At 38.0% G+C, this 26761-nt stretch overlaps 1 protein-coding gene across 5 annotated transcripts in view; it reads left to right on the top strand.

Moving 5' to 3' along the window:
• Positions 1-26761, top strand: part of shank3a (SH3 and multiple ankyrin repeat domains 3a) — a 209372-nt gene that overhangs the window by 65319 nt on the left and 117292 nt on the right. For all 5 annotated transcript variants that reach the window (XM_067500254.1, XM_067500259.1, XM_067500257.1 and 2 more), the window contains one exon: positions 26263-26466. In XM_067500254.1, coding sequence (XP_067356355.1) covers positions 26263-26466 — 204 coding nt within the window. The remainder of the gene's footprint in view (positions 1-26262; positions 26467-26761) is intronic.

The raw sequence follows: 26761 nt of genomic DNA, 5'->3' as shown, positions 1-26761 counted from the left end.
ACACACACACACACACACAGACACATACACACACACATCCATACACATGCGAACACATGTACAGTAAGGCAGGTTGAAAAATGCTCGTGTGTGCATGCACTCTAAGACATATAAACGCGCACACATGTACATAATCCTAATCCTGTTACCAAAGGACTTCTCTTAATGTGCTAATGTAATGCAAAGTTGCTCAGTTGATCATCAATTTGGCTTCACATTTCTTCCAATATATGAACAAATAGGGAAGAACACATAGTGTGTCACACAGAAGGAAAAATTAGAGAAAAAACATAGGAAGGTGACAGATGGCCAGACTTAAAGTTTGAATCTTTTATGGAACAGTCAAAAGTGACTTGTGTGTACTCTGAGTGAGAAGGAGATTACACTAGAATAGTCAGCCTGAAGTAGGATTACACATCTCCTGCTGTGTTTCAAGCCTGGATCAGGAGAATGAAGCACCATGCAAAGATCACACCAAGCCACACTTTTCCTTTTCAGCAGGAGAGAAGGGAGTGAGGCCTTGTTGTGGGGTAAAGACTAAGACTAAAAAGGCTTAATGCTCCCATTTTCTTTTCCAGTGCCTAGTCTGCAATGTTTAAGTACCTATATTTTGTTTGCTGATTAGTCTGAAGTATTGGTAAAGGAGATTAGTTAAAACCCAACCTACTGTAACTGCATTTAGTATTTGATGATCTGGTAAAGTAGAATGAACTGTGGTGGTGGAAAGATCAGGTGGCAGTGGGCTTGAGAATGTTTTGAATTTTGATTGTAAGTTTTGTCAATTTCACTTTGCAAACTGTTTTTGGAGAACTACAAGCAATGGAAACTGAAAGTGAGCAGATCATGTTGGAGTTGGAGCTAGTAGATGATGACCAGCACTTTGGTCTCCTTTGTCCTATTAAACTTGTTTGTGGCCCACGCTAAAAGAGTGCACTGCCATTTTTCTTCCTCTAAGTAAGGAGACTATGTGACTGTTTGTGTGCAGTTTAATTGCAGCCTCTCCTTCATTAGCAGCCCCAGAAACTTTTCCCAGATAATGATGGGAATTAAAAATTTGTCATATTAGAAGCAGCAGATACCCCAAAGGTGCCATAACTGTGACAGCTGAGAAAATAACTCTCTGCATCACCAAATAATTGGTAATGTTGTTTATTATTAGCCTACATCAATCCAATGCTGTATTTATCTTCCACTCTCTTATATTGTAATATCACACCATTGAAACTGCTGTAAAGCAATTTCAGAATAAAACAAATTGCTGAAAATACACAAAGAACTGTCCAGAGGCATGGGATTATTGAGCCTTGTAATCTAGTTCTTTGGAATAACAAACATCAAACCGGGTTTTGTGTGTTGAGGTGTGGTTGTTTTGTAGCAGCCTGGTATCAAGGTACATGGTGGTTGGACATGCAAATCTCTCTATGCTCCATATTATCAACACATTGATGTGTGTAGGGCACTTGGCTGAACATGTTCTGCCCAGTTTTGTTCAGATGCATAGATATGCTCCAGGAGTTCTCAATGATCTCAGAATACGAAAATAGATGCAGAATCAGGGCAGCAAACTTAGAAGTAATGAGTAACGTAATTAGTAAAGTAATCTTATAAGTTAACCGCTATGGAAAAACATTATCACGGTCCTAAAAGATATCAAAAGGCCTATATTAACTGTTGAAATACAGCAACATTGCATTTATTTTAAATAAACTTTTAAGGATAAGGCATTAGTTGTGAAGCTAAGACAGTCATTTGGATTTGGAAAAATTATCTTGTTACAATGAGAAAAGGAGTTTTGTTATTTTGAGATGAGGAGTATTATCATATCACGAGAAATCAAACTTTATTTTCTCGGGGAATGATCTCATTATAATGAAAAAATAAAGTTGTTTTCTTGAGATAATGAGATAATTATCCCATTATCATGAGATAACAACATAAAAAAACAAAACAGCATCCATGGCTGTTCTCAGCTTCCGTACCCAACATATGTTCTGCTTTTAAGTTGTTTTTTGGTTTTTAAAAATATGCTAGTTATCTTATAATTGGTGCACACTCGAAGAAGATGTAGAAAAGAAGGGTTTGGATTGGTGCCCTCTCAAACCAATGAGCCAGTCACGAACCAGGAGTCATGTGCTACTGGAATGTACAGTTTTAGAACAAGACTTGCCCGGGCCCGCGTTGTGGTTAGAATGACAAAATTTCAGTGCACTCTGGCTTTTGTGAAACCTTCTGCAGCAAGCTTGACTTCATATTATTGTTGCATTGGCAAACAGAACCAGTGTTTGTTATGAGACTCTTAGACAGGCTATTTGAAGAATGTACTTTTTTCTGATCATTTGTCCTTCGTTCAAAATGACACAGCTTCCCAAGAGTACAAATGGGTGTCATTCATGTTTCAACAGAGCAGAGGAAGATACTGGCAGAAATATTCATTCCAACTCCTTCTCCATCTGCATCTATCCTGTCTTTCTCGTTGCCTCTCTTTGCGCATTCTCTCTTTATTCGTTCACTGGAAGTATTTTCTTACATAACCGTGGGATAGTGGTTATTTTACAATAAGTAGAATGGAAAAAATACTTAAATCTTGCTTTTGCCATTTAAGACCAGTAGCCATCAAAACTCTACTGTAGAAATGTTAAGTTTGTGGGTTCTGTACAGTATATTTACTGTTTGCAGAATTGTTTCAGACCAGAATGGATGCCCTTGGAAGACCCAGTATTACTCGATGCATTATGTTCACAATAAGATGTGTTGTTACCGCTTGCCTCTGACTTGTGTCAAGTTGTTGTATTTAAGTTTTGGTATTGTCAGCTTCCAAGTCCACTTAATTAAATGAATATCTGATGGAAGGAAGGCCATCACGCCTTGGATGTTTTTCTTTCCACTGAGGTTGCAGATAAAGGTGCTAAGATCACTTTTGGAATCTTAGCTGTTCTGTTTCCAGTACCTGCTTTGTATCTTTCTAGTAGTTCGATCCATGTAGTCTTAATTATGCTTTTTTTCTACCATCTGCCTACACTGTCAATCTGAATAACATTCTGATGTGATGTCATAAATCCATGTACGGTAAATCAGTTTGCAAGTTTTAGGCTTTCCTGTATTCGGTTCCTATAGAGTATTGTTCTGCCTTAAAAACAGAGCAGGGGCCTGCTGCTATGAACTGGGTCATCTGTGTTTGGAGAACCAACCCTGTTTGGTCAATAGATGGACTGGCTGGTTGATATCCATGTGCACAACAGAGAACTCAATGGCTGATAAATATGGTACTTGTACTAAGTACATTTTTCATTCTGCACTCTTTAATTAATTTTATTATGTCATTGTTAATTGTTTGAGCCAAAAAAATGTAAAATGTGCATTTCTATTGAAAAATTTAAAAGTTAAATTGTCAGCATTTTATGAACATGTATGTTACTGCGTATGAGCTGTATAACAAGTGAAGCAATTTCTGGAAAATTAGTTTATAAACCCTTTATAGGTTGAGAGAATCTGCTAAGATTGCAGACTTCACCAGACTACTCTTACCTCTTACCCACAATCCCTAGTGACAGCTACTGTAAATGTTTGGTAAATGTGTCGTGTTGTTTGAAATTATAGGCAGTTTGGAGATATTTTAAGTTAAGTGACAATGACCAAACTAAAGTTGGCTCTAAGCTCTGCTTCCCTGCTCAGTAGCTGTCAATGGAGTGGGTAAGAGAGGGATCCTCTCAGACAAACACACTTAGCAGAGCAAAGAGGAGGTTGAATTTTGCGACCGTAAAGCAGGAAAATCTGCCAGTAACATAGGGAGTATAAGCGACACCTCTTGAACAAGCAGAACACAAACCTGCAGAAAGGTGACATATTTACTACGCCCATAGTCCTTTCTTCACTCATTGAACCAATACGATGCTCATTATGCTAATTGTAGTAAACTGGTTTCCACAAAAAGAAAACAAGGCTAGATTTAGTAATGGTTGAGTACAATGAGCTACAGTAAATAGACCAACATTAGCTGAATTCCTGTAGGCTAAGACCGGCCAGCCCTTCTACAAGCAGCAGAGGGGAGGAGCGAATAACAATTACATATTACATGTAATTAAAATCATAATGCAACCACAAGAGGGTACAAGGCAGTGTCTTCTTGTGCCAGTTTGAAAAAGAGGGTTGTGTCAGAAAGGGCATCTGGAAGAAGGCGTATTTGCAGGAAGAGAGAGAAGAGGAAAGCCAAGAGTGTAGGAATGACACTAGGGACTTTTAAATTTGGGACTGGTTAATGGCCTCTTATATAGCACTTTTATCCAAAGCGCTTTACAATGTTGCTTCTCATTTAAACATTGAAGGTGGTGGCTGCCATGCAAGGTGCTCACCTGACCCACCGGGAGGTACTTGGGGTTTGGTATTTTGCCCAGTGATACGATGACACATAGCTGGGACCAGGGTTCAAACCCTGGCCCTGTGGTCCGTGGACAACTGTCTTATCACCTGAGCTATAGCCACCCATATAACTCACCTCAGGAAGGTGGATATATTGTGTTTCCAGGAGACCAGGTGGAAAAGTAGCAAGGCTAAAAGTTTAAGAGCAGGGCTCAAGTTGTTTTACCATGTTGTGGTTGGGAAGACAAATGGCGTAGGAGTTATCCTGAAAGAGGAGATGGTAAGGAATATTCTGAAGGTTAAGAGCGTATCAGATAGGTCTAACATTGGAACTTGAAGGTGTGATGTGCAATGTTGTTAGTGGTTAGTCTCCACAGGTAGGATGTGAGTTAGAAGAGAAGGCAAAATTCTTGATTGACTTGAACTGATGCAGAGCATCCCCAGAGGTGAGAGAGTGGTGACTGGTGGAGATTTCAATGGACATGTAGGTTAATGGAACAGCAGTGATGAGAATGTGATGGGCAGATTTGGTCTTCAGGACAGGAAAGCAGAAGGACAGATGGTGGAAGTCTTTACAAAGAGGATGGAAATGGCTGTAGTGAACACTTTCTTCCAGAAGAGGCAGGAACATAGGGTGACGTATAAGAGTGGAGGGCGAAGCACTCAGGTAGACTACATTCTGTGTCAACATTGTAGAAGATATCAGTGACTGCAAAGTATTGGTAGGGGAGAGTGTAACCAGACAACACAGGATGGTGGTGTGTAAAATTACTTTGGTGGTGAGGAAGATGATGAGGACTAAGGCAGAGCAGAGGACAAAGTGGTGGAAATTAAAAAAGGAGGAATTTCGTAAAGGGAGGAGATTAGACAGGCTCTTGGTGGTCAGGAGGTGCTTCCAGCTACAGATGGGGGGTTAAGGAAGAGATGTGAAGGTGAAGGTAGAGGTGGCAAAGGCCAAACAAAGAGCATAAGAATACTTGTATAATATGTTGGGAAGTAAGTAGGGAGATGGGGATTTATACAGGTTGGCGAGGCAGAGAGATAGAGATGGGGAGGATGTGCCAGGAGTGTGATGAGAAGATGAAAGGAGAACTTTGAAGAGTCGATGAATGAAGAAAATGAAAGGGATCAGAGAGGACAAGAGGTGACTGGTGTGGAGAAGGAAGCAGCAAAGATTAGTAAGAATGAAGTGAGGAGGACGTTGAAGAGGATGAAGAGTGGAAAGGCAGTTTGTCCTGATGACATACCTGTGGAAGTATGGAAGTGTCTAGGAGAGATGGCATCAGAGTTTCTGACTAGTTTGTTTAACAAGATCTTGGAGAGTGAGAGGATGCCCGAGGACTGGAGGAGGAGAAGTGTATCGGTGCCCATTTTTAAGAACAAGCGAGATGTGCAGAGCTGTGGCAACTGCAGAGGAATAAAGCTGAGGAGCCATACAATAAAGTTGTGGGAAAGAGTAGTGGAAGCTAGGCTAAGGGCAGAGATGAGCATTTGTGATCAGCAATATGATGCCTAGAAAGAGTACATCAAATGCAGTATTTGCTTTGAGGATGCTGATGGAGAAGTACAGAGAAGGTCATAGGGAGTTGCATTGTGTCTTTGTAGATTTAGAGAAAGCGTATGACAGGGTGCAGAGAGAGGAGCTGTGGTATTGTATGAGGAAGTCTGGAGTGGCAGAGAAGTATGTTAGAGTGGTTCAGAACATGTATGAGAACTGTAAGACCGTGGTGAGGTTTGCTGTAGGTGTGACAGAGGAGTTCAAGGTGGAGGTGGGTCTGCATCAAGGATCGGCTCTGAGCCCCTTCTTGTTTGCTCTGGTGATGGACAGGCTGACAGATGAGGTTAGACAGAAATCTCCATGGACTATGATGTTTGCAGATGATATTGTGATTTGTAGCGAGAGCAAGGAGCAGGTGGAAATCTAGAGAGGTGGAGGTCTGCTCTGGAAAACAGGAATGAAGCTTAGCTGCAGCAAGACTTGAATAAATGTGTTTGAATGAGAGGGACCCAGGTGGAACGTTGAGGTTACAGGAAGCAGAGGTGCAGAAGGTGCAGGAATTTAAGTACTTAGGGTCAACGGTTCAGAGCAACGGAGAGTGTGGAAAAGAGGTGAAGAAGCGAGTGCAGGCAGGTTGGAACGGGCGGAGAAAAGTGTCAGGTGTGTTGTGTGATAAAAGAGTATCAGCAAGAATGAAAGGAAAGGTGTTCAAGACGGTGGTGAGACCAGCGATGTTGTTCGGCTTAGAGACAGTGGCACTGAAGAAAAGACAAGAGGCAGAGCTGGAGGTAGCAGAGCTTAAGATGTTGAAGTTCTCTTTGGGAGTGACGAGGATGGACAGGATCAGGAATGAGGACATCAGAGGGACAGCTCACATTAGAGGTTTTGGAGATAAACTTTAAATTGCCCATAGGTGTGAATGGTTGTCTGTCTGTGTATGTCTCTCTGTGTTGGCCCTGAGATGGTTAAGAATCAAGAATATACTCCGCCTGTCACCCTACGACAGCCAGAGTCGGCTGCAGCCCCCTCCTGTAGATGTGATATAATGACAGTGAAGATATAATTGTATGTATAGCTAAAGTCTGCAAAGGCTCAGTCAGCGACTCTGGAGAACACACATTTGCATCAGCCTATTAGAGCTTTTCCACTGAAAACAAATGCGTCCTGCGACAAAACGCTATGCTATGGAGGCCATAATTGTAAATGAAAATAGTAAAGTTGCAAGTAAGACAGCAAAACAATGAGCTCTAACTCACTTCATCAAAACTACTTATCCCTTTACACTTTCACATTTTAACACTGTCATTGAATACTGCATTACTATAAATATAGGAAATATAGCTGCTTAAAGAATGGTCGGGAGACCAAAGAGTACTTCCTGGTCCATGAAAGAAATTTCTGTCAGACTTCTCTTTTGTCTTTTAATGCATCGCTTTTAAACTTAGACGGGTAAAAATGAATGTATTTAAGAATAAAAATAAAATCTCATACAGTAGGAAAATCAAAACACCACTGTGGTACAGTTTTAATTATCAAACAAATTAGGTCTTTTTAACTTAAAGATTTATGCAGATATTACTTCTGTTTTCAAAAAAACACTGTATTTGTTTGAGCAGAGTCCTTGAAACAGTGTGCTGCATCTGTGGTGTGAGTCAACTCAGGCCCTTGTGTTGAGTTGGGGCATTTACATACATGGCTGAATGCATTCAAGCTCAGTTGTTAAGGCAGTTGTCCACAGACTACAGGGTGAGGAGTTCAATCCCCGGGGTCCTAGGACACTGAACCCCAAGTTGCCCCTAGTGGGTCAGGTGACCACCTTGCATGGCAGCCACTGCCATTGATGTGTGAATGGGTGAATGAGAAGCAATATTGTAAAGGGCTTTGGATAAAATTGCTATGGCCATTTGCCATTACTTTCAATGCAATTTGTATTCCCTTTGTTAGTGCGAAATTTCAAAATAATGAAACTGAAAATTTGTCTTTCAAATCTTGTCTTTCAGATATAAAAGCTTACATACAACTTGTTACTATCAGGTGCTTTTAAATTGTGTAATTTCAATATAACATCTCTGATAGCCTTCCATGATCTTGTGCAACACTGCATGAAATTTGGGTCCTTACTCCTGGTAGAACTTGTGTAACTGTTATTTTTGTGCATCTCCTTGCAAAGAAGCTTTTTGAGTTCAGCTCCCTCATCTTCTATGATCTGTGTCAGGGCCTTTTGAGAGCGACTGAAAATTGTACTTTATAGTCCCCACGGATGGGCGATAACTTCAGGAAACAGGAAAAACACCTGGTATCATTTTGGAGGTATGCTTTATATTGCTGTCCACTCTCCTGAAATATCCATTTGTGTTCAGGTTTTAGCTTTCTGACTGATGATCTACTATGACGACATTCCAAAATATCCATTAAATTCTTCTTCTTCATAACATCATAATTTTCACTGAGAGCACTGCGTCGTTTTGCAACAAACAAATCCCCAGCATGATAGTACCATGTTTTTGCTTTACGGTTGGGATAGTGTTCTTTGGGCTACAAGTTGCACCCATCTTCCTTCCCACAAAAGGTTGATCATTGTGGCCATACTGTCCTTTTTTTCTGTCTTCTGACCAGAAGGTAAGTTTTCTGTCACTGCTAATTTGCTGCTCAGACATAAATATATCTCTCAAAATCAAAATTAGTTTCAACAGCTGAATTGACTGAAAAGAAATGTGAAAACAGGGAAACACTGAGTTTGAATCCATTTAGCAAAGATGTATTTAAACCTCAGACCTGTATATGTATGTACTACACACCCATGTAGAACTCTACTGCACTCTTAATTGTTTTGATCAGGGTGATTATCGTTTTGTCCCGTGCTTCTCTGATGCATTGCTTTTATCTGGCTGCAGCACTGTGAATGTTTGTTTTAACAGGGCTGCAGTTATAGGCATCCTATCCTGTGTCTTCCGTGGCCAACATTCGTTCTTGATTGTTACACATTTAGTTTTCCAAGGAGGACGCTGGTTATCTTATATCAAAATGCCAGCAGCTGACAAATTATGTTCAGCTGTAGTGAGTGGTGATTGTTACATCATTGATTTCTAGTGTTGATAACTTTGTTTTCCTATTTTAGAATGTTCTCTGTAGATAATATAGGCGTATAGTTTAGTCTGGACTTTTAGTTGTAATATTTTAGCAGAGTATTGTTAAAAATATGAATTTATCAAAGTAACTTTAAAAAGAGATTGTCACAGTTCCCTAAAATCTAGTTTTTTTGTTACTGTCTGTACACGTCTGTCTGCCTATGAATCTACTACCTCTGTATGTACACAAATGTACTTCTCCTTGCCTGTAGTTTCATGTATCATTTTCCCACTTTAATTCCATTTTAACCTTTTTAAGTTTCTCTCTGCTTCCTTTCTGGCCTGTCTTTCATCCACATTTCATGTCTCTTCTAACTTCTTACTTGCAAATTTGGTTCGACACATCCTCCAAACACACTTCTCCTTCCACTCACACTTACAGATTGACATATGCTGTATCAGGGATTGGTGGGCATATCATGTCTGCATGCTGCCTTTTTTAGCTACATTCACAGTAAGCACAATATGGGCACAAGATGTATCTGCCATATTGCTTTCTCCATCTGCCCCTAAACACTAATCAAGGAAGAGAATTGACACAGTGTAACACCCTTTACTCTTACTCTACTCTTCTCTCATCTAACATCCCATTCATCCTTTTTTCCCCCTGTGGCACCCTCCATCTGTCCATCAAGTCCTGACCAAATAGAAATAAGAGTAGATAGAGGGAAAGGCTGGAAAATTGCAAAGAAAAAATAATTTTATGCAGTATTTGAGATCAAGGCAGGCAATTCTGACATATGTTTTTAGATCAACCAAACTAAAATACCAGTGTTCATACTGAGAATCCAGATGTTAGAGAACCACCACAACTTGCTACAGCCTAATTTGTTACCCAGTTGTGAAGACTCTCATATACTGGTACAAGTGTGTTCTTTCTTCAGTACAGTTATTAACAGTCACATATTGAAGAAAAGAGTGGGAAATAAAACATGCTGATGGTGATGTTACAAGTGAATGCTGTTTAGAGAACAGTCCATTTGGACACTAATAAATTACAACCATTCATGTTTGCAAGAGGATAGCCAATCCTCTTTTGACTCTGTGATTGTTTTATTGATCTATTCACCTTTTGGGTTAACCCAGTTATATAGTTTCTATTTTTATCTGTTCTTTTTTATTATTCCCTTTTTCTCTGTTGTTTTTCTCTCTGAGTCTAGTCTCAGAGAAGCCCGAGAATTAGATGGAAACACTGATATTAGCACTGTCAGAATGACCTTTTGTTACAGGTTTCGTCTACATATTCAATGTAGAGGGCACTAGATTTTAATATGTGATTTCTTTTTTAGGCGTCAGGTGGTTTGTGTGGGCTTTACTAAGAGAGGAAATCATCTAATTTAGAAGTGTCTTATGAGGGTTCAGCTGTCTGACTCTGCTGTTGAGCTAAAATTGCATGTGCAGGCGACCTCACTTAAAGAGCCTTTGAACAAACTCCTTGTAGTCAATACAGTAATGTACTCTCTACCCTGCTGCCAATGGGAAAATGAGACCCCCTTGGCAATTTACACACTTCCAATAAGCTGCACTACAATAGTGCTCTGCTAAATCCCTGTTAACAACAGGAGATCACTTTTTACTGTTATAGCCACTTTGAATGAGTCTTGTAAGGTAAGCTACAAATGGCCACAGTGAATGATTCTTGTAAGGTAAGCTACAAAAGTAGAATGTCTTTGTTTTTCTACATTTATTGTCTTGTTATGCTCAAAAATAAAACTAGTTATAACTTAATTAGTTTTGGTTGCAGCTATAACCCAACAGCAATATTTGCAAATAACCTTGTTCAGTTTGTCATAATTTTTTTTCATTCACATTTAAGACCATAAACATCTTTATTTTCTCAATCAGGAGGAAGTCACGCCTCTATAAGTGTACATCTGCACATAGCTTATCCACAGTGCTGCAGTTCTTTAGAGATGATGTACATAATATTTTCATTCCCACTGAGGCTGCCTGCTTATCCATCTTAACTTGATTTGGTCAGATGGATGCACATTGTGCACTCAGAGTTTGTAATTAGTCATGCGTTACAATAAGCTTCATAAGCCACTCTGGGATTTTTAGGGAAAATGAAAAAGATGCATTTTAGTGTTACTTAATTTACATAAATATAACTGTGAATGTATAATGTATAACACTGTTGCTTCTAAATACACCAAACTATTACCATATTCCAAGAAATACTGTATAAGTATTGGTTTTATTATTTATTATTTTTCTACAGTATGTTTCCTGAAAAGTTAACTCTTGAAGTAAATGTGCAGTGAAGTTCTGAAAATATGCGTACACATGTGATCCTAAGTGTTTGTGTCTGTGTCTTTGTGTGTGCTCATATCTCCCTCGTAACTGAAAATAAATGTAGATCTTATTGACATATTCAGTCTTGCCTGTCAGTGGTAATGGCAGAGAGGACTATAATTTGTTATGTGTGCTACTTTGTGTCTGATCGTTTATACATGCATAAAAACACATAGTAAGTGAGGCAGATTGGAAAGACAGGAAATAGAGAACCTGCTGCTTGCTTCTAATGTATTCAATATATTTAATCAATGCGTATGGACAGTCTGTTTGTGTGTGACACTGGAGTATATCTCTTGTAACAACAGATGAGCAGCTTGTCCATTTGCTGTTTTACTGCTTATTTTTGTTGAGTCCCCTATGTTTTTGTCAAATTTTTAAGCTTTTTTTTTGTAGTCAGGTGATTATATAGGGTGTTGTGTGCATGCACATCTGAATGCAGAATTATGTGTACCTTTCTTCAGTAATTATTGGTAAGATTGATTTGGTTCCAGTGTGGGTAATAGCTGACCAATCACACCTGTGTGCAATATGTGCGTATGTCTTGTGCCTTCGTGCCGCATGGGTGAACATTTCACTGCAATGTTACATAGTGAGTTTGTGTGTGAGACAGTGGGATGAATTCAAATTCTAGAATAGATAAATGTTACAATGCTACTATACACTCATTCCAGGACAATCTTCTGCCAATTTAATCCTCCTTTTATGAAAGTTGTAATATACAGCCTTGTCGTAGACTGTGTTGTTGCACAGTGTAATGGAAACGGTTGTGGAGAGATGGCTGTTCAACGTCATTTTGATGTCTGCATTTTGTTGTCTGCATTTTGTTGTGCTTTTGTGACATTAGGAAATATTTCCTATATTTGATGTAGCTTCCTTGATTTACATGGGGTGGTCACTATTTGAATGTACTGACATGCATTCATTTTAGCCAGGTGTGCCATACAGTATAAGCTGGCAACTGAGTGTACATACTGTACCTGTATGATATTGGAGTCATAGTACAATTTGTGAATACCATCTATATGCTATTTTACATATATTGTGACAAATGACAAACGTGTTGGGAGGGAGGGTAGGCATTTTGTAGCTCATTTATTTACCTTGCTATATAGTCTAGTTTTATTAAAGCATGTTTGTGAGGGAGGACTTGTTTTTAATCCTCACCATTTCAATTTCATTATTAATTTTATCTTTGAAAATGAAAACAAGCAATAGCTTTGCCTTTGAAAATAGAATTCGTATAATCAGTCAAATGAAGTGTGACATTGCTACACAAATGGGAATATATAGTCAGAAGTGTGCTGTCAAAAGAAAGAAACTGATATGTTCTAAAAGCTTTACCCAACAACCCTATTGACCAGTTTGAAAATTTTAGCAAGTTTCCTTGGCAACTGGCTGGGTGCACTGCTCCTTGGCACACCCCAGAGTAACTGGCTGATGATATGCAAATTTAAGAAATCAGGAACTAAAGTGGAAAAAAAAAAAAAAAAAAGCTGAGAGGCATGATAAATCTGTCCTCCAAAACAAAACTCTTTTAAAATATCTATAAAATGTATATACTGTAAGTTTATAGTGTGTTTTCTGACTGCAGGCAGTATTGTACCTGTTATTAAGATGCGGGATAGTTATTTTTGTTGTGAAACTGGGGTCATAAGAAATAGTGAGGGAGAAATAGTGTACAGTATAATGCCATGTGTGTAAGACAGACTGATGCAGACACAATGTTTGGCATAGGGAAAGTGGCAGACTGAACTGCTGAAATTGGCTGAGCAACACCTGATTACTAAGTACTGCTATACATTTGTTGTGCGTGTTGTGTACTGTTTCTTGTATGCATTTGAGTAGTTATGAAGTGCTCCCACTCTTCACTAATTCTTCATAAGTGTGTCAGGTCTTGTGTAAATTGAATTTACCCAGGAATTCTATGGATAAAGTGCATTCTTACAATTACTGCTACAGGAAGTATAGAGTATTCATTTGAATTGACTAGGCCCAGAAAGGAGTGTTCAAGAAATCTTTGCAGTCACCTCCTGCCAGTGAGAGAGTTTTCTGGTTTGCCAGTAGCCAGTGACCAACAATTACACCCTGCTAGCTCTTTACAGATTCAGGTCCAGGGTTCTCTGCAGATGAAAGATAAGGTTCCTCAGTGTCTCAGGATTTAAAGCTGTTATAGTTGTGTGTAAGACAACCTGTCACTACCACACAGTTTCAGTAAAACAAGCCCTGTGTTGCACTTTCTGATATTATATACTCATAAGTCGTATTCACATATGAACACCGGGTAATGTCTGGACAATGTCAGGAAAATTAATCAACATTGTTAAGAGTTGTCTTTTCACACAACATTTTGCGTGGTCAGATGCCTTCTCATATGGGGAAAAAACTCTGCTTGAGCTTCAGTGTGGGGTTGCAGCTAGTCAGAGAAGGCAGAAGGCACATAACACGAACTATATGATACAGGAAACATGATGTTGTGTTTATAGCACATCAAAGCTGTGTCAGCCAATAAAAAAACAAACAGTGGCCATCAACCTGGCCACTCATTTGTTTTCACATGCATCTCCTCTTGCTAATAACTAGAGAAGTATGTGTGGAATCAGCAAGAGACAATGTGCTTCTTCTGCTCTCTTTAAAGCTCTTAACTGTGAAACCCAAAAAAGAGGCCAAAGAAATGTGTGCCTGTTTGTAAAATCAGACCCCTTTTCCATTCATTCGTCATTCTACAGTATGTATACGGACACTAGTTTTAATTGAGATTTCAAGCACTTGTATCATAATTTTATGTCATGCCCAGGGATGCAACTTTTATGCAATTTTAAGCAATAAAAATGTGTTGTTTTATTATTCATGGCCTAGCACTTGGTACAGTGGCAGCCAGTGTTGAAACCAAGTAATACAACATGTACACAAAGCAGATATTCTCATTTTGGACAGTTACATTGCACATCAAGGACTAGGGTGGATATATTAAAGCGGAACTGTATTTGTGCACATCCATCATGCAGTTCATACAATGATGAATGAATGAATGAATGGATGTTTCATTGAGGACATTTGCTTGAAGAAAATACTGTAAATTCTAGTCTGTCAACCCACATTTACATAATAGATATTTCCCTGATCATATAGCCCCACTTGTAGCAATACCTGTAAGTTAGATCAACTTTTTACAGCTGTTTTTTGCCTGTGTGTCATTATGCACTGTGGTATTTTGCACGGTAAAATAGACATTAAAATCCCACTGACGTTAATTTAGTACTTTTACTTCTTGTATTAAGTTTAAGTGTACAATGCACACACACCTTTGCTTTCTGTTGTGGGTCCCTTGACAACATGCGTCTTGAACACAAATTAAACTTAACTAATCGTATCAAATGGATAGCATGAATCACGCACCATTGTCTATAATTAGGGAGTCCAGCCTCAACATTTTCTGTCTAAGTAGAGTGTGCGGTATGTGTTCACAAGGTGTCTTTCAAGGTGTCTGAATCATGATGGTAGGCTATTAATCCAAGTTAAGTGAATCAATGCTATTTCCCCTCCTTGTCTCGAGGGTGCACAGTGGTTATAGTTCTGATGTAAACCATTGCGTGGTGTGTTCATTTTATACTATGGGATTTGCAGATGTGCTTGAAAGTCCACTGTGTATAGACCCACATTTAATTTCCCATTGTCAGTAGAGCTTAAGATTAAAGAGATAGACTTGTTCATAGCAGTTTATTGGTAATACCCCTTCTCAAACAGATTGTGTTCAGAGTGAGCTCATCTGTAGTATGTGGCTACCAGAAGGGGTCTAAAACAAATGTGTGTGGACGGTGACAGTGATAGACACAAATGGAGACATGCTGTGTTTGTATTATTTTGTCCATAGCCAGATGTGTCCCCATGCCATGTTCACTTGTAGCAGCAATGTTTTACGGTTGGCTGCAGTGCATTGATGGGAGCATGAGAAAAAGGTGGCTGTCGTTTCTGTAGCACCACATATGTCTAAACATATTTCTCTGATGCAAGAAACTTACAGTACTGAAAGCATTTATCCAAAATTGATATGTTTCTTTCAAAATACTGACAGAAAGCTTTGATACTAATTTTAGATTAATTCAATGTCACCGTTACACAGTCATGGGCTGCATGAAAGGGATTAAAATAAGGTTGAAAGATTTAGATTCTGCATAGAACTAACAAGGCTAAACAGCAAGGAACAAACTTGTGTAAAATATTGGCAAATTGCACTTAACTGACTGTCTTCACTTTACACGCCAGTGAACAGCTAACAAATTTGAATTTGGGCCGGTGTAACTTTTAATTATACCTCCTCAAACTGACTGATTTCCATTCCTCATTCTAATTCCTCAGTTTTCTGAGAAACTTGAAACTGTTTGTGAGACAGTTCAGCTCCCACTTCACAACGTCTCTGCTCTGCAATCCAGTGGACAAGAAATGTCATTCACTTGGTCATTCAGCCCCAAATAAAGCAGAAATGTGGCTTGACAAAAGTTTTATATATTGTTTGTTGCATACATTTCTGATGTGAAATTGCATTCCTCTATTAGTGTAAATGTGGTGTGTAGGCGTGTGGTAGTTTTGCTATGGCTTCTGCTATGCTTGTGTTCTGAAAACAAGTTCTCTCTGGCTTAGAATTTATCAAATTACCTGGCCTTACCTTACCTGGCCTTATTGAATGTTGCAGTTTTTCTAGATCTTGAATAGGCCGGTTGATCACTGAATCTTATTGAAATATGTACCTGGCCTGCAGCACCTCTTTAAAGCTATGGAAGAGGTAGAAACAGGATAAGCATGTAGATACAGAAGGCTATATTTAGATACTTTGTGAAAATATTGTTTATGTTTATCTAACATCTTTGTTGGTAGCATACTGAGATAAGCATAATGTAGAAAGAATGAGAGAGAAGCAGAGAGAAATGGACTTAGTAATGGGAGGTATAAAAGAGAAAGACTCATTCACACATCAGGCACTAACATGTGCTACCTCTTTCTGCTTATCTATTATAAATCGCTGCTTTAACTGTGCTATGAAATATGGACGACTGAAAGATGAAACAGCGTTTATATCCCAGTGCCGAGTCTATTCCTACAGAATGCTCAGATTGAGACAGAAAAGCATATGCATCTGTTATTGCCCTGGATTTTGGCCAAACTCTGGGGTACCCAAAGAGGAGAGAGCCAGACAAGGATACGATGAGGAGACAAAGTTCATTTAGTCCGTCAGTCAGTCAAATAAACCAAAGCCAAAAAGGCACACATACTATATAGAGTAGAACTATCTTGATAAACTTATTCAAAGTATGATCCAAAACATGTTAGCTATACTAGTTATCTGTATTATCCTTTTACAGGTTTGATAAAGGGGTAGCTCTACTTACATCCAGTTGCAGGCTCGGCACTGTTAATTAGCACATATGTCATCGGGGCAGCAACAGCCAGAGGTCTTGGGAGATGGAGACAGGGTTGTCTGAGAGTCATTACACTCAATCATCTCAGCACTTCTCTCTTCCTTTGCTTCACTTCACCACTATGCTTCACTCTCCTTTCTCTTTTCTGTCGATGCATCACTCCTTGCTAAAAGGCAACAACAATGCCCTGTCTGTTTCTATTGTGACTGGATGCCATCTGTGCCTTTAGAGATATGATAGTCATGTCCTGCTCCATACATCATCCTCCCTTGGATAATCACAAATAAACACACAAACATCATATCTTAATTAGTAAGGCGATTTTAGAAGTTTTCATTCCAGATCACGTGGAATGACGTGATGTTCGTTTTCACTTAGGTGACTTTTTTGTACTTCTTACTTCCCACTGAAACAAATTCAATCTATAGTCGGACCAGGCCTTCTGAGTGCAATGTGTTTTGTCTCAACATATGTCCCACGGTTAGGAACCAAATCGAAAACACTGCATTTCTGCAGTGTGCCCCTAAACCATTAGGCCACCAGGTACCTCCTAGCCTCCAGTACAGCATCCAGTACGGTGTTAATTGAAAACATGCCTTCCTTCACTCATCCTATGTTTATTATCCCATAATACCGTGCAAGTTTCTCCTGTTATTTGTCTCTCATTTCCTCCCTCAAGCCTGTAGACTCCTGTTCAATCATCCTTCACTTATGTCTCTAATTTAAACAGACAGAAGATGAAGGCCTTTGATAAAAGACTGTGAAGATGAGTGGAAAAGTGACGAGATGAATGATTTACCCCAGGGTGTCTGATCTCAACCAGTGTCTAAATGTGTTTGTCATCGAAAGACATTGATAAACATGTGAGACCACACAGGCTGTTCGTGTGAACAAACAGGAATACAACCAACTTGTGCACCTTGGCAGAAAAATGCAATTCAGCATTCCTCATGAAAAAAATTGCAGCTTAAGTGTAATTTCCAGCCACATCGTTGCAGCCTAATGCAGCTTCTCACATGACTGCCTCTCCACTGAAACACATGCAAGCTTCTGTATCTTATTTCTCTGCTCATATATGCTCTTATATAGCAGTCAAACACCCCTGTAGCTTTTATTGTCTTCCAAGTTTAGCTTTTGTGTCACATGTCAGATTGCCTTTATCAGTCATTATTATTCTATTTTATTTTTTCTAGATTAAACATAAAAAATACATATCTATAAAACCAACTAATGCATCTGCCATATACAGTTGATTATGTACAGTCTGTTTATAATATGTGTACATACATACATACTGTAATATGAATACAGAATAACACACAGCAATTTTATGAATACCAGTCTATTCGTACTAGGTGTACATTCAATTGAACATTTTCTTGATCCTCCAGTTGTGGCAGTTTGCTTTTCATTTTGAGGCTTGTTGTGAAACTGTTGCAGCCTGTAAACACGGGGTCATGAATGGGGCCTTATAGGAGGAGAATGCAGATATGCATGGTTGAGCACGGCACATAACAGAGGGGCATCACTGTCTGGTTTACTGTCTACTGTTTATATTTCACTGAGGATTTAGCTAGTAGACATTCATGTGTACCTACTGACAAACTCTGTGTTTTCAGGCAGAAAACAGGTACTACTAAAACCATTGCCAGGCAATGTTTGATAATTTGGCAAATATGTTACACTATTGTTAAACAATTGAGTCTCAAAGTACACTGCTGTCAATATATATTATATACAGTATATAATATAGTACATGTACGTACAGTACAATAAGTCAATAATGGCTGTGATAATTGACTTTTTGTCTCCTTGTACTGTGTATGTGGTGTGCACTAGGTAATGAAATGACATCTTATTGACAGTAAATTATCACCCTAGAGTCTCTACAACCTAATTCCTTGCAAGAATTGTCACTGTGCTGTCAAAATCTCATTTGAGCAACTGGTATGTACATGTCTCTACATATACACACATATACACACACACATGCTCAGTAACTATACTATTTTTCTTGGTGTTAAAGGTATTCTTCAATATCATTCTCTGTGTCTCTCTCTGTCTTTCTGAGTCAGTCACACCATTTGTTTTTCTTTCTCTCTACCGCACTTAGCTCTCTCTTTCTGTATCATGCTTTGAATGCTATATCCAGTTTGGCTGGCTCTGCATTGCAGTTCAAAGTCACGAATAGAGATAGAGATTATTTAGAGGAAAAGACCCATGTTTTCAGTTCCACTAAGGAACAGCAACAAAAAGATAACACATATGTCCATGTGTGCCGCAGAACAGCAAAATAAATGTATAATAAAGAGGCAAGCAGAGCAAAGACAAGTCTCTAAAACCTTTAATTAAAAATACATATCAATTACTGTACCAATGTCCGGTCAGCTGAGCACAGTGTTTGTCTTTATTATTAAACCACTCAAACAATTACTACAAAATCATTAGTTTTGGAACATAGTAGGTATGTCAGACCAACATACAGTAATGTGCTGAAGTTATAGGTATTGACTGATCTGACATCAAGAAAAATAATTAATAACAGCTTTTGCTGTTTACACATGGAGAATAATATCTTATATTTTCAATTAAAGGCAGGAATATTGTGAATATTTAATGAGTGAATGTTTATAATTAGCATCCAAGAAATACTATGTGATTTCTTTCGGGATGTCTTTTGGGGTGTCACACAATAAATTATGTTACCCTATCCATCCTGTAACTGGATGGATAGGATGGACTGATAACTTATTTTGTCAAGATGGGGGGCTGGATGCTATCCCCACACCACCGATAGTAACTGAGAGGTGGGGTGCATCCTGGACAGGTCGCCATTCTTTCTCAGGGTCAAAACAGAGTCACATACAGTAAGCAGACAGACAACAATTCACACTCACATTCACGCCTACAATTAACCTAACATGCATATCTTTGGACTGTGGGGGGTAGCTCCACACAGAAAGGCCGCAGTGGGCCACGGATGCAGTGCAACCACTCTACCACTGTGCTACTCTAATTATACAAAACTTTTTAAATAATAAGGATTATGACACACTATTACCCTCCTGTCATCTTGTTCACTTCATCCATGTACTTTATTTCTTCCTTTGAACTGTCCCATCTTGATTTGTCGCTATTGGCCTAAACATTAAATTCATAAATATTAATCTTTCTAGTATTTCTATAATTATTTTTCATTCTGTGATACAGAAACAGTTTTGTGTAATGATGTTGGTTGTGGTGTAGTTGATATTTGTCAAACTATTTTCCTGCAATAGAGAATTAATAATTACCGCTTGTTACTTTGCAGTAGTAAAAGTGTAAGTCAGGGGTCACCACATAGTTTTTCAAGCTTTTCCGTTCCATTCTGGCCATGTAGAATCATTGTGTGGTGTGGGTTTTTTACTGGTAAACCTTTTAAATATAATTTTAGGGTTGTGGATGTGGTTATGGCTGGATGATACTTTACCTTGCATGTTTGGTACATGTTTATTATCCTGTATTTATCAAGTAGGCTCATGCAAATTAAAGTACCATTGGTAATCAGGTGTTAATTGAGTCTAAGGAGATGAGGGTGACATGAATGTTGAATCATTCATTAAGTATTACTGTGCAAAATAACTCCTCTTGATGTTAAATTAAAGACAATCCTGTCCTAAACATAATAATTACAGTCACCAGTTTTAGTGTTAACAACAAATACTGTAGTCCTCATAACGAAATAAGGTTTTTGGCCTTAAATGAAACTGCTATAGTTGATACTTCATTGGCTACCAAAACAGTGTCAGTGCTGTACTATCAGATAGAATGAGGTACTGTAGGAAAGGACACATGATGCAGTGGACAGTAGGAATCAATATCACATTTGTACAGTAGCAGCACTCACATTTTAGTACTTGCTGATATGATAGTTACCGTATACTGTAATGGCAATAGATTTGGAGAGATTTCTTTTTCATCAGATCTTCTGTTTTTTTTTTTCATCCACATTAATTTCATTTCTGTGCAACATGGCACTGCCATCATTCTAATTAAGACCACATACATGTAACAGTGGTTTCCACCTTTTTGTGAAATGTTTGATACTGTATATTGCTTGTACTGTCTCCATTACTGGCAAATGCTGTGGTTGTCTCAAGTGAAATACAGACTCCCATCTGCTTCAGTCTATGTATATTTCCTGGGAATGTCCCTTCCTTCCCCTCTGACTTGACAGACACAGGGATAAGGTAAAGTTTGTTTTTTGTTTATGATCTAAGAACTGTTTAAGTGCATTCTCCTGCTCAACTAAAATGAAGTTATTGAAATGTTAACATAAGTCGTATAGGTTTGTTTTGGAAAACTTCTAGAAATACATGTACGTTAGTGTACTATTGAGTTCCTAGTGGACAGCATGCAACGTGTGAGGTGTCAAGGTTTTGTTCTCGCGTCATTTTTATTTATCTGGGTTCTCCCAAATTCCATTTACACACAAATCTTCAAGGCAAACAGTGCTCAATAAGGACAAGTGGTGCACACAGACTCAAGGGCCTACAATTACATAATCATACTTATTCTGCCACATTGAGAACCAAAATCAAGGTTATTTGCAAAAGGGAAAAAGAAAAAAAGGGTCTGATAAGAAAAATAAAAACACACCATAGGGTTTCAAAACGTTCCTTTAAATATATGCTTGAAAATGCTAAGCTTTTAGTTTGTACAATGAGAGATGACACGAAGCGCTCCACCAATCGAACACATCCATTAGGTCTGTGTGTATGTTGTATTGAGCATTTAACTGGCAGCAATGGCAGTGATTTGTTTTTGTAAATCATTCTTGAGTGTTTTTTTTTTATGTTAGGTAACATTTTAAAGAGATTCAATTCAATTCAATTCAACTTTATTTGATGGTGTAAAGCATTAGGAAACACACTGCTGATTGGCTTATCCACTATTTGAAGATGTGTGCTGGAGTTCAGATGATCATGATTGGCTCTCGTATGAATGTTGCTCAGAGAACATTTTGATGAAGCTTACAATTTCTTTCCCCTGTAGTATAGCTGGGCTCTTTCTGAAAATTTTAAGCTCCATGGGGGTGCACGCCACAAAGCCAGTTCTCACTAAGCCAGTCTTTTGAGTTTGTATACGTGAATGACCCATCAGATCCAGATCTTATACTACCGAATATGAAAACATGTTTCAAAAAAAAAACAATAAATAAATAAATAAACCTGTAAAAAGGAGAATGTCTGATATCTAAAATAAAAGTCCCTTTCTATTCATTGATGTCCACACTTTGTTTTGAGTCATTCCCGCATTAATAAATAATGAATGCCTCTCTGTGCAACAGTGTTTTATTAGAAGCTGTGTGAGACACTCCATGTCACAGAGGCCTAAATATGTTATTTTCCTTATGTATTAAATTTAACCTAAGCAAAAGGGACTTGTTTTATTTCCTATGTATTTTGCTGTCTCAGCTATAGAAAATTGTAACTTCTGCCAACGTCTGCTCAGCGATTTAACAGTGCTCTGGCACATCCTGGAGGTGATAGGTTTTAAAGGTTTTTTCAAAGCCATTATTAAAGAGGAGGGGATGTTTGCCTCAAGAGCCTTTTTTTTAATTTGTTACAGCTTACATTTTTTAGTGGCACTGTATTTTGTTTCATTTTTTAATTTATTTGTTTTAGCATGTATGTATGTAGTGATTATTACATTCTGTAATTACTTAGGGACTCTTGAAAGTGACTTTGATAGTTCTGAGTGTTTTTTGATTAAGGTTAATTAATCAAAAGTCCTATGTACACAGAGCTAATAACATACATAAAATGACGTTTAGCCAAGATGGACCTTGATAGAGGCTTTTGCCATGGATTATTGTTAAAAGGAGAACTTTCTAGGCGTTGATCTCCAGTAGTATGAAAATAGAATTAGGAAGGAAATCTTAGTGTTAAATCACATATAATGTTCAGTAAATATTGAATTTCAGTATTTAATTTCATGGCTTAACAAAATCACACTCATACTAAAACTCAAAGCTGCACATCCACAATGCCAAGAAAATTAAACATAATAAATGTTCCAACCTATTAAGCCTTAATGAGACTTGATACTATTTGTCTTCAAGCTCTAGTGTATGTGTTTGTTGCTGTATGGCTCTTTGTAAATGACAGGTTTGCCCAGTTGTGACAACACTGTCCCAAGTAACTTTCTTAATCCTCAGGCTTCAGTGTCTTCATCTCTCCACTGCATCTCACTGTAATAAAAAACACCACCTTTCAGAATGAATCTGTTGCTTCTATTTGATTTTGCTTCTGTTACATCTGAGGATAAACATCTTCCTATCATATACCTTGTGTTTTCTAGGTTTTTATTCAATGACAGTACATTAGACAAGTAGCTAGTAAAAGATGAGAATGCTTGATATGCTGCTCCCCATGCCATCTTCATGGATAAACAGAGATTTATAGCCCTGTGTTTTTGTGCATGGTCATGAAGATTGCCGTTGTGGTGTATTGTCCCCACGACTCAGAAATACTCACTGTACTGTTTGAACTATTCACGATGAATGTAAATATTACTCTGAGATAACCACAATGGAAGCGCTGATAGGGAACCAGTAGGCTTTAATAATAAAACACTGTGCATTATCATCAGACGTCCAATGGAATTGATGACCAAATGTGGGGCTGTCACTGCTCAGAGCAAAAGTTTGAGGTTAGCCCAGCTTAGTCTTTATAGTTTACAATAAGTACCATAAGCAATTTGTTGGCTTTAAGTAAATACATCGATTAATGGCTAGATTTGATAGCCCAAGCAGCCAGACTACATCTCACAAGCTTAGTTTTATTTAAGAGATTTAAGTCTGGAAACATTTATGGAGAACTAATCAAACCAGTAAATGCATAACAGTGTTTGCCTTAGAAAATGTTTCAGGTACTGTAGCAAAAGGATGATACAGGTTTTGTGTACATGTGCTATTTCACTATTTTTTTCTCACAAATCACAAGACTTTTGTTTGGTAATTTTCATGTACGTGAAGTAAAATGTATTACCTGACTATAAAAGAATAAGAACAACAATCAATCTAAAAGGAATAAACTAATAAGAATATTTAAATGAAAAGATTAAATCCACATAATGACATATATTAAATAAGAGTATAATAAACTCTTAAGTGGGCGCAACCTACAATTTGAATTCCTCAGAAATTTAAAACAATCAATGAACAAACAATGAACACAGCATGCATGTCTCATTGCTGCACTTAAAATTTCTTGGTGTTGAAAAAAAATACTATTGTTTCACTGAAGTTCTCCCACAAGGGGCCAATTTATTCATATATTTTTATAAGCTCCCAAGTGCTGTCCCTCCATCCTGTTCCCAAGGTCTTTTTTCGCATACTGAACCGATGTGAAAATGTGTCCATCGGAAACTCTTTAAAACTTTTTAAAAAACCTATTAGGTCAACAATTTGGAACTTAGGATACCATGGGTAGTCTGATAAAACTAGTGACTATATTTAGGGCTATAAAACTCAGTTGGATCACAGCTACATGTTTATGTTTTATATCAGCTGCTTCACTTGCACCTTACATTTGACCATAGCTTGTATGCCTGCATCACTGATGCATATACTAATAGCTCCTCCTACATCTACCTCGTCTCTCTTCTTCATTTTCATTTCTGGAGAGTTTTGGAGAAAAAACATCAATATGTTGAGCTCATCATCCCCTAGTTGTCACTTTTTAGCTGGTGCCATGCTCATGTTAGCATTAACAGCCAAACAACTTACGTTTTACTAATGTTTGTTGCATTATGAGAAATGGCACATTTAGATAACTTAAAAATCATAATGTGTAACATACTAAAAGTTAAGGAAAACATACAAATACAGTGACATTACGGTTCATTGGAAAAATATATCACAAACCTACTGTAACCTGTGGAAGCCTGGAAGATTCATTAATGATAACACCTTGTTTCCATAAACATCTGTGAATGTATAAAGACCATTAAAAGTGGTGTTCTCATGTCCCACCCACTCATGTTTTAATGTGTTCCTGTTTTTTTGTTTTTTTTTTAAGCTAGAGCTGTTACAAGTGGGTCGAATTGAAGCAGAGGCCCCTGAGCAAATGCAAATGATTATTTCCAAATGAGAGTATCCTGAATGGTATTACATTTTTCAAAATGCCTGTCATGTAGGCATGGCATGGGGTCTTGTTAGCACTGTGGCCTGCCATGCATGTAATACCATAGGAGAAACATAATATGCATGACTATACTCAGCATCAGTCACTGACTCCATGGCATCATTGTCTCCTACCTGTCTATTATTCACATCATGTGTCTAACTCAATTGTAAACACAATTGACTGGTTTTTGTTTTCAGCATTTTACTTCCCAAGCTGGAGAAATGGAATATTTTTTCTCTGCATCGGCTATTTGAATTGAAAATTTTTATTAAGATATTTGTTTACTTGTGTTTTTGTAAAGTCAGAATCCCACTCCTTAATGCAGAAACTCAAATGTAGAAATGCTACATGGTTTTATGTCATATAACTAAATTTATTATGAGCTAATGTGTCAGGCAGAGCTGTGTGTTTGCATGTTGTTAATTGCAGTGTTGTCATGAGAAGAACAGTTGTGTCTGAGTGTCAGAAGCATAGCGGTGGTGAGCAGGATGGAGTTGAGGTTCTGAATCGATATTGCAGCCAGCAGTGATTGATTTATTACTTGTGGGTTTTGCACACTTCCCCTCACTCACTCTGTCTCTCTCTACCATCTGTGGCTCAGGCTCCACAATGTGGTAGCTACAGGGAAGTGTTCTGCTTTTCAACAATAACCATAGTCCTTGAAACGCAGAAATGGAAAAACTGACCACTGATTTATTTTATTTTATAAAGATAACATGATACATCTTGTTTGTTAGCCTGAGTTGCCAGTTAACCAACCTTATCTCAGTAAATCATTTATGGAAGAAGGAATACAAACTATGAAAGAGAAATTCTGTTAAATGAAAGCTTTCAGTCTGTTTCTAAAACATACAGTTGTTTATAAAAATGAAGAAATTTCTGTTTTTTACATTTTTAACCACTGGCATTCATACCTGTGAACAGTTGCATTTATGACTAGAGACAGCGCTATTGGCCAGCTTAATTTTCAGGCCATGAATAATGCAGACTCACATCTAGATTCTAATTTCTTTTGCTGAAAAATGTGTGTTTCTAGAAGGGCTTTGTTTATATCATTGCTTTGTTTATATTAGTATGGTAACTACCGGTGGCTCAGGCTGACCTTTTGTGAAAAGTGATAGATAATGGTGAAATGCTACTAGACCAATGCGAATTGTTCATTACAATAAAAGGCCTCTCATCTCCCCTGGGCAAGACATTGCAAGTTCAATAAATGCCTCTCTGAGAAAAGACATCCTGTTTAATATTCTGCCATATTTTTCAGCACCTCCATTTTATATTTGTGTGAATGAGTAAAAAAATCTAAGTATTTTAATTTGATAGAAGTGCAATATGTGACATTTAGAAAAATTACATGGGTTAACCTTCTTCCTTTTTTTTTACCCTTGTCTCCATAGAAATGTATGAAATTCAATGTGGATGCTCCTATCTGGCTGTCCAAGCAGCGGATCCTGTGTACTCTCAACCAGAGCCTCAAGGATGTACTCAACTATGGTTTATTCCAGCCAGCTTATAATGGCAAGGCTGGCAAGTTTCTGGATGAGGGGAGACACCTAAGGGAATATCCCTTCCCGTCCATCGCTCCCGTACCCTACCTAGAGGTACGTATGGATCATGTTTATGTGCTTCAAGGCGTTAAAGAGTGACAGGGCATAAGGCGGAAAAAGATGTGATACATGTCACCATACCATACGTCTGGTATATCTCTAAACAATTATTAATGATGTTGGGGTAGAAATAAGTCCACATAGAAATGTTTTGTGTTTTGTAATTATTCTGAATTGATTTTCAGATTATAAATCATATATATTTTCTGTTATGATGAATATACAAAGTTGAAGCTTTGCTTTATGTTAGTGATTCAGGCTTGGAGAAAGAGATGTAGTTTAAACAAAT

Source organism: Channa argus, chromosome 4 (genome assembly GCF_033026475.1).
Source record: "Channa argus isolate prfri chromosome 4, Channa argus male v1.0, whole genome shotgun sequence".
Lineage (NCBI taxonomy): Eukaryota > Metazoa > Chordata > Actinopteri > Anabantiformes > Channidae > Channa > Channa argus.
The sequence above is the reverse complement of the archived record's forward strand: the minus strand, read 5'-3'. Positions and strand labels throughout refer to the sequence as shown.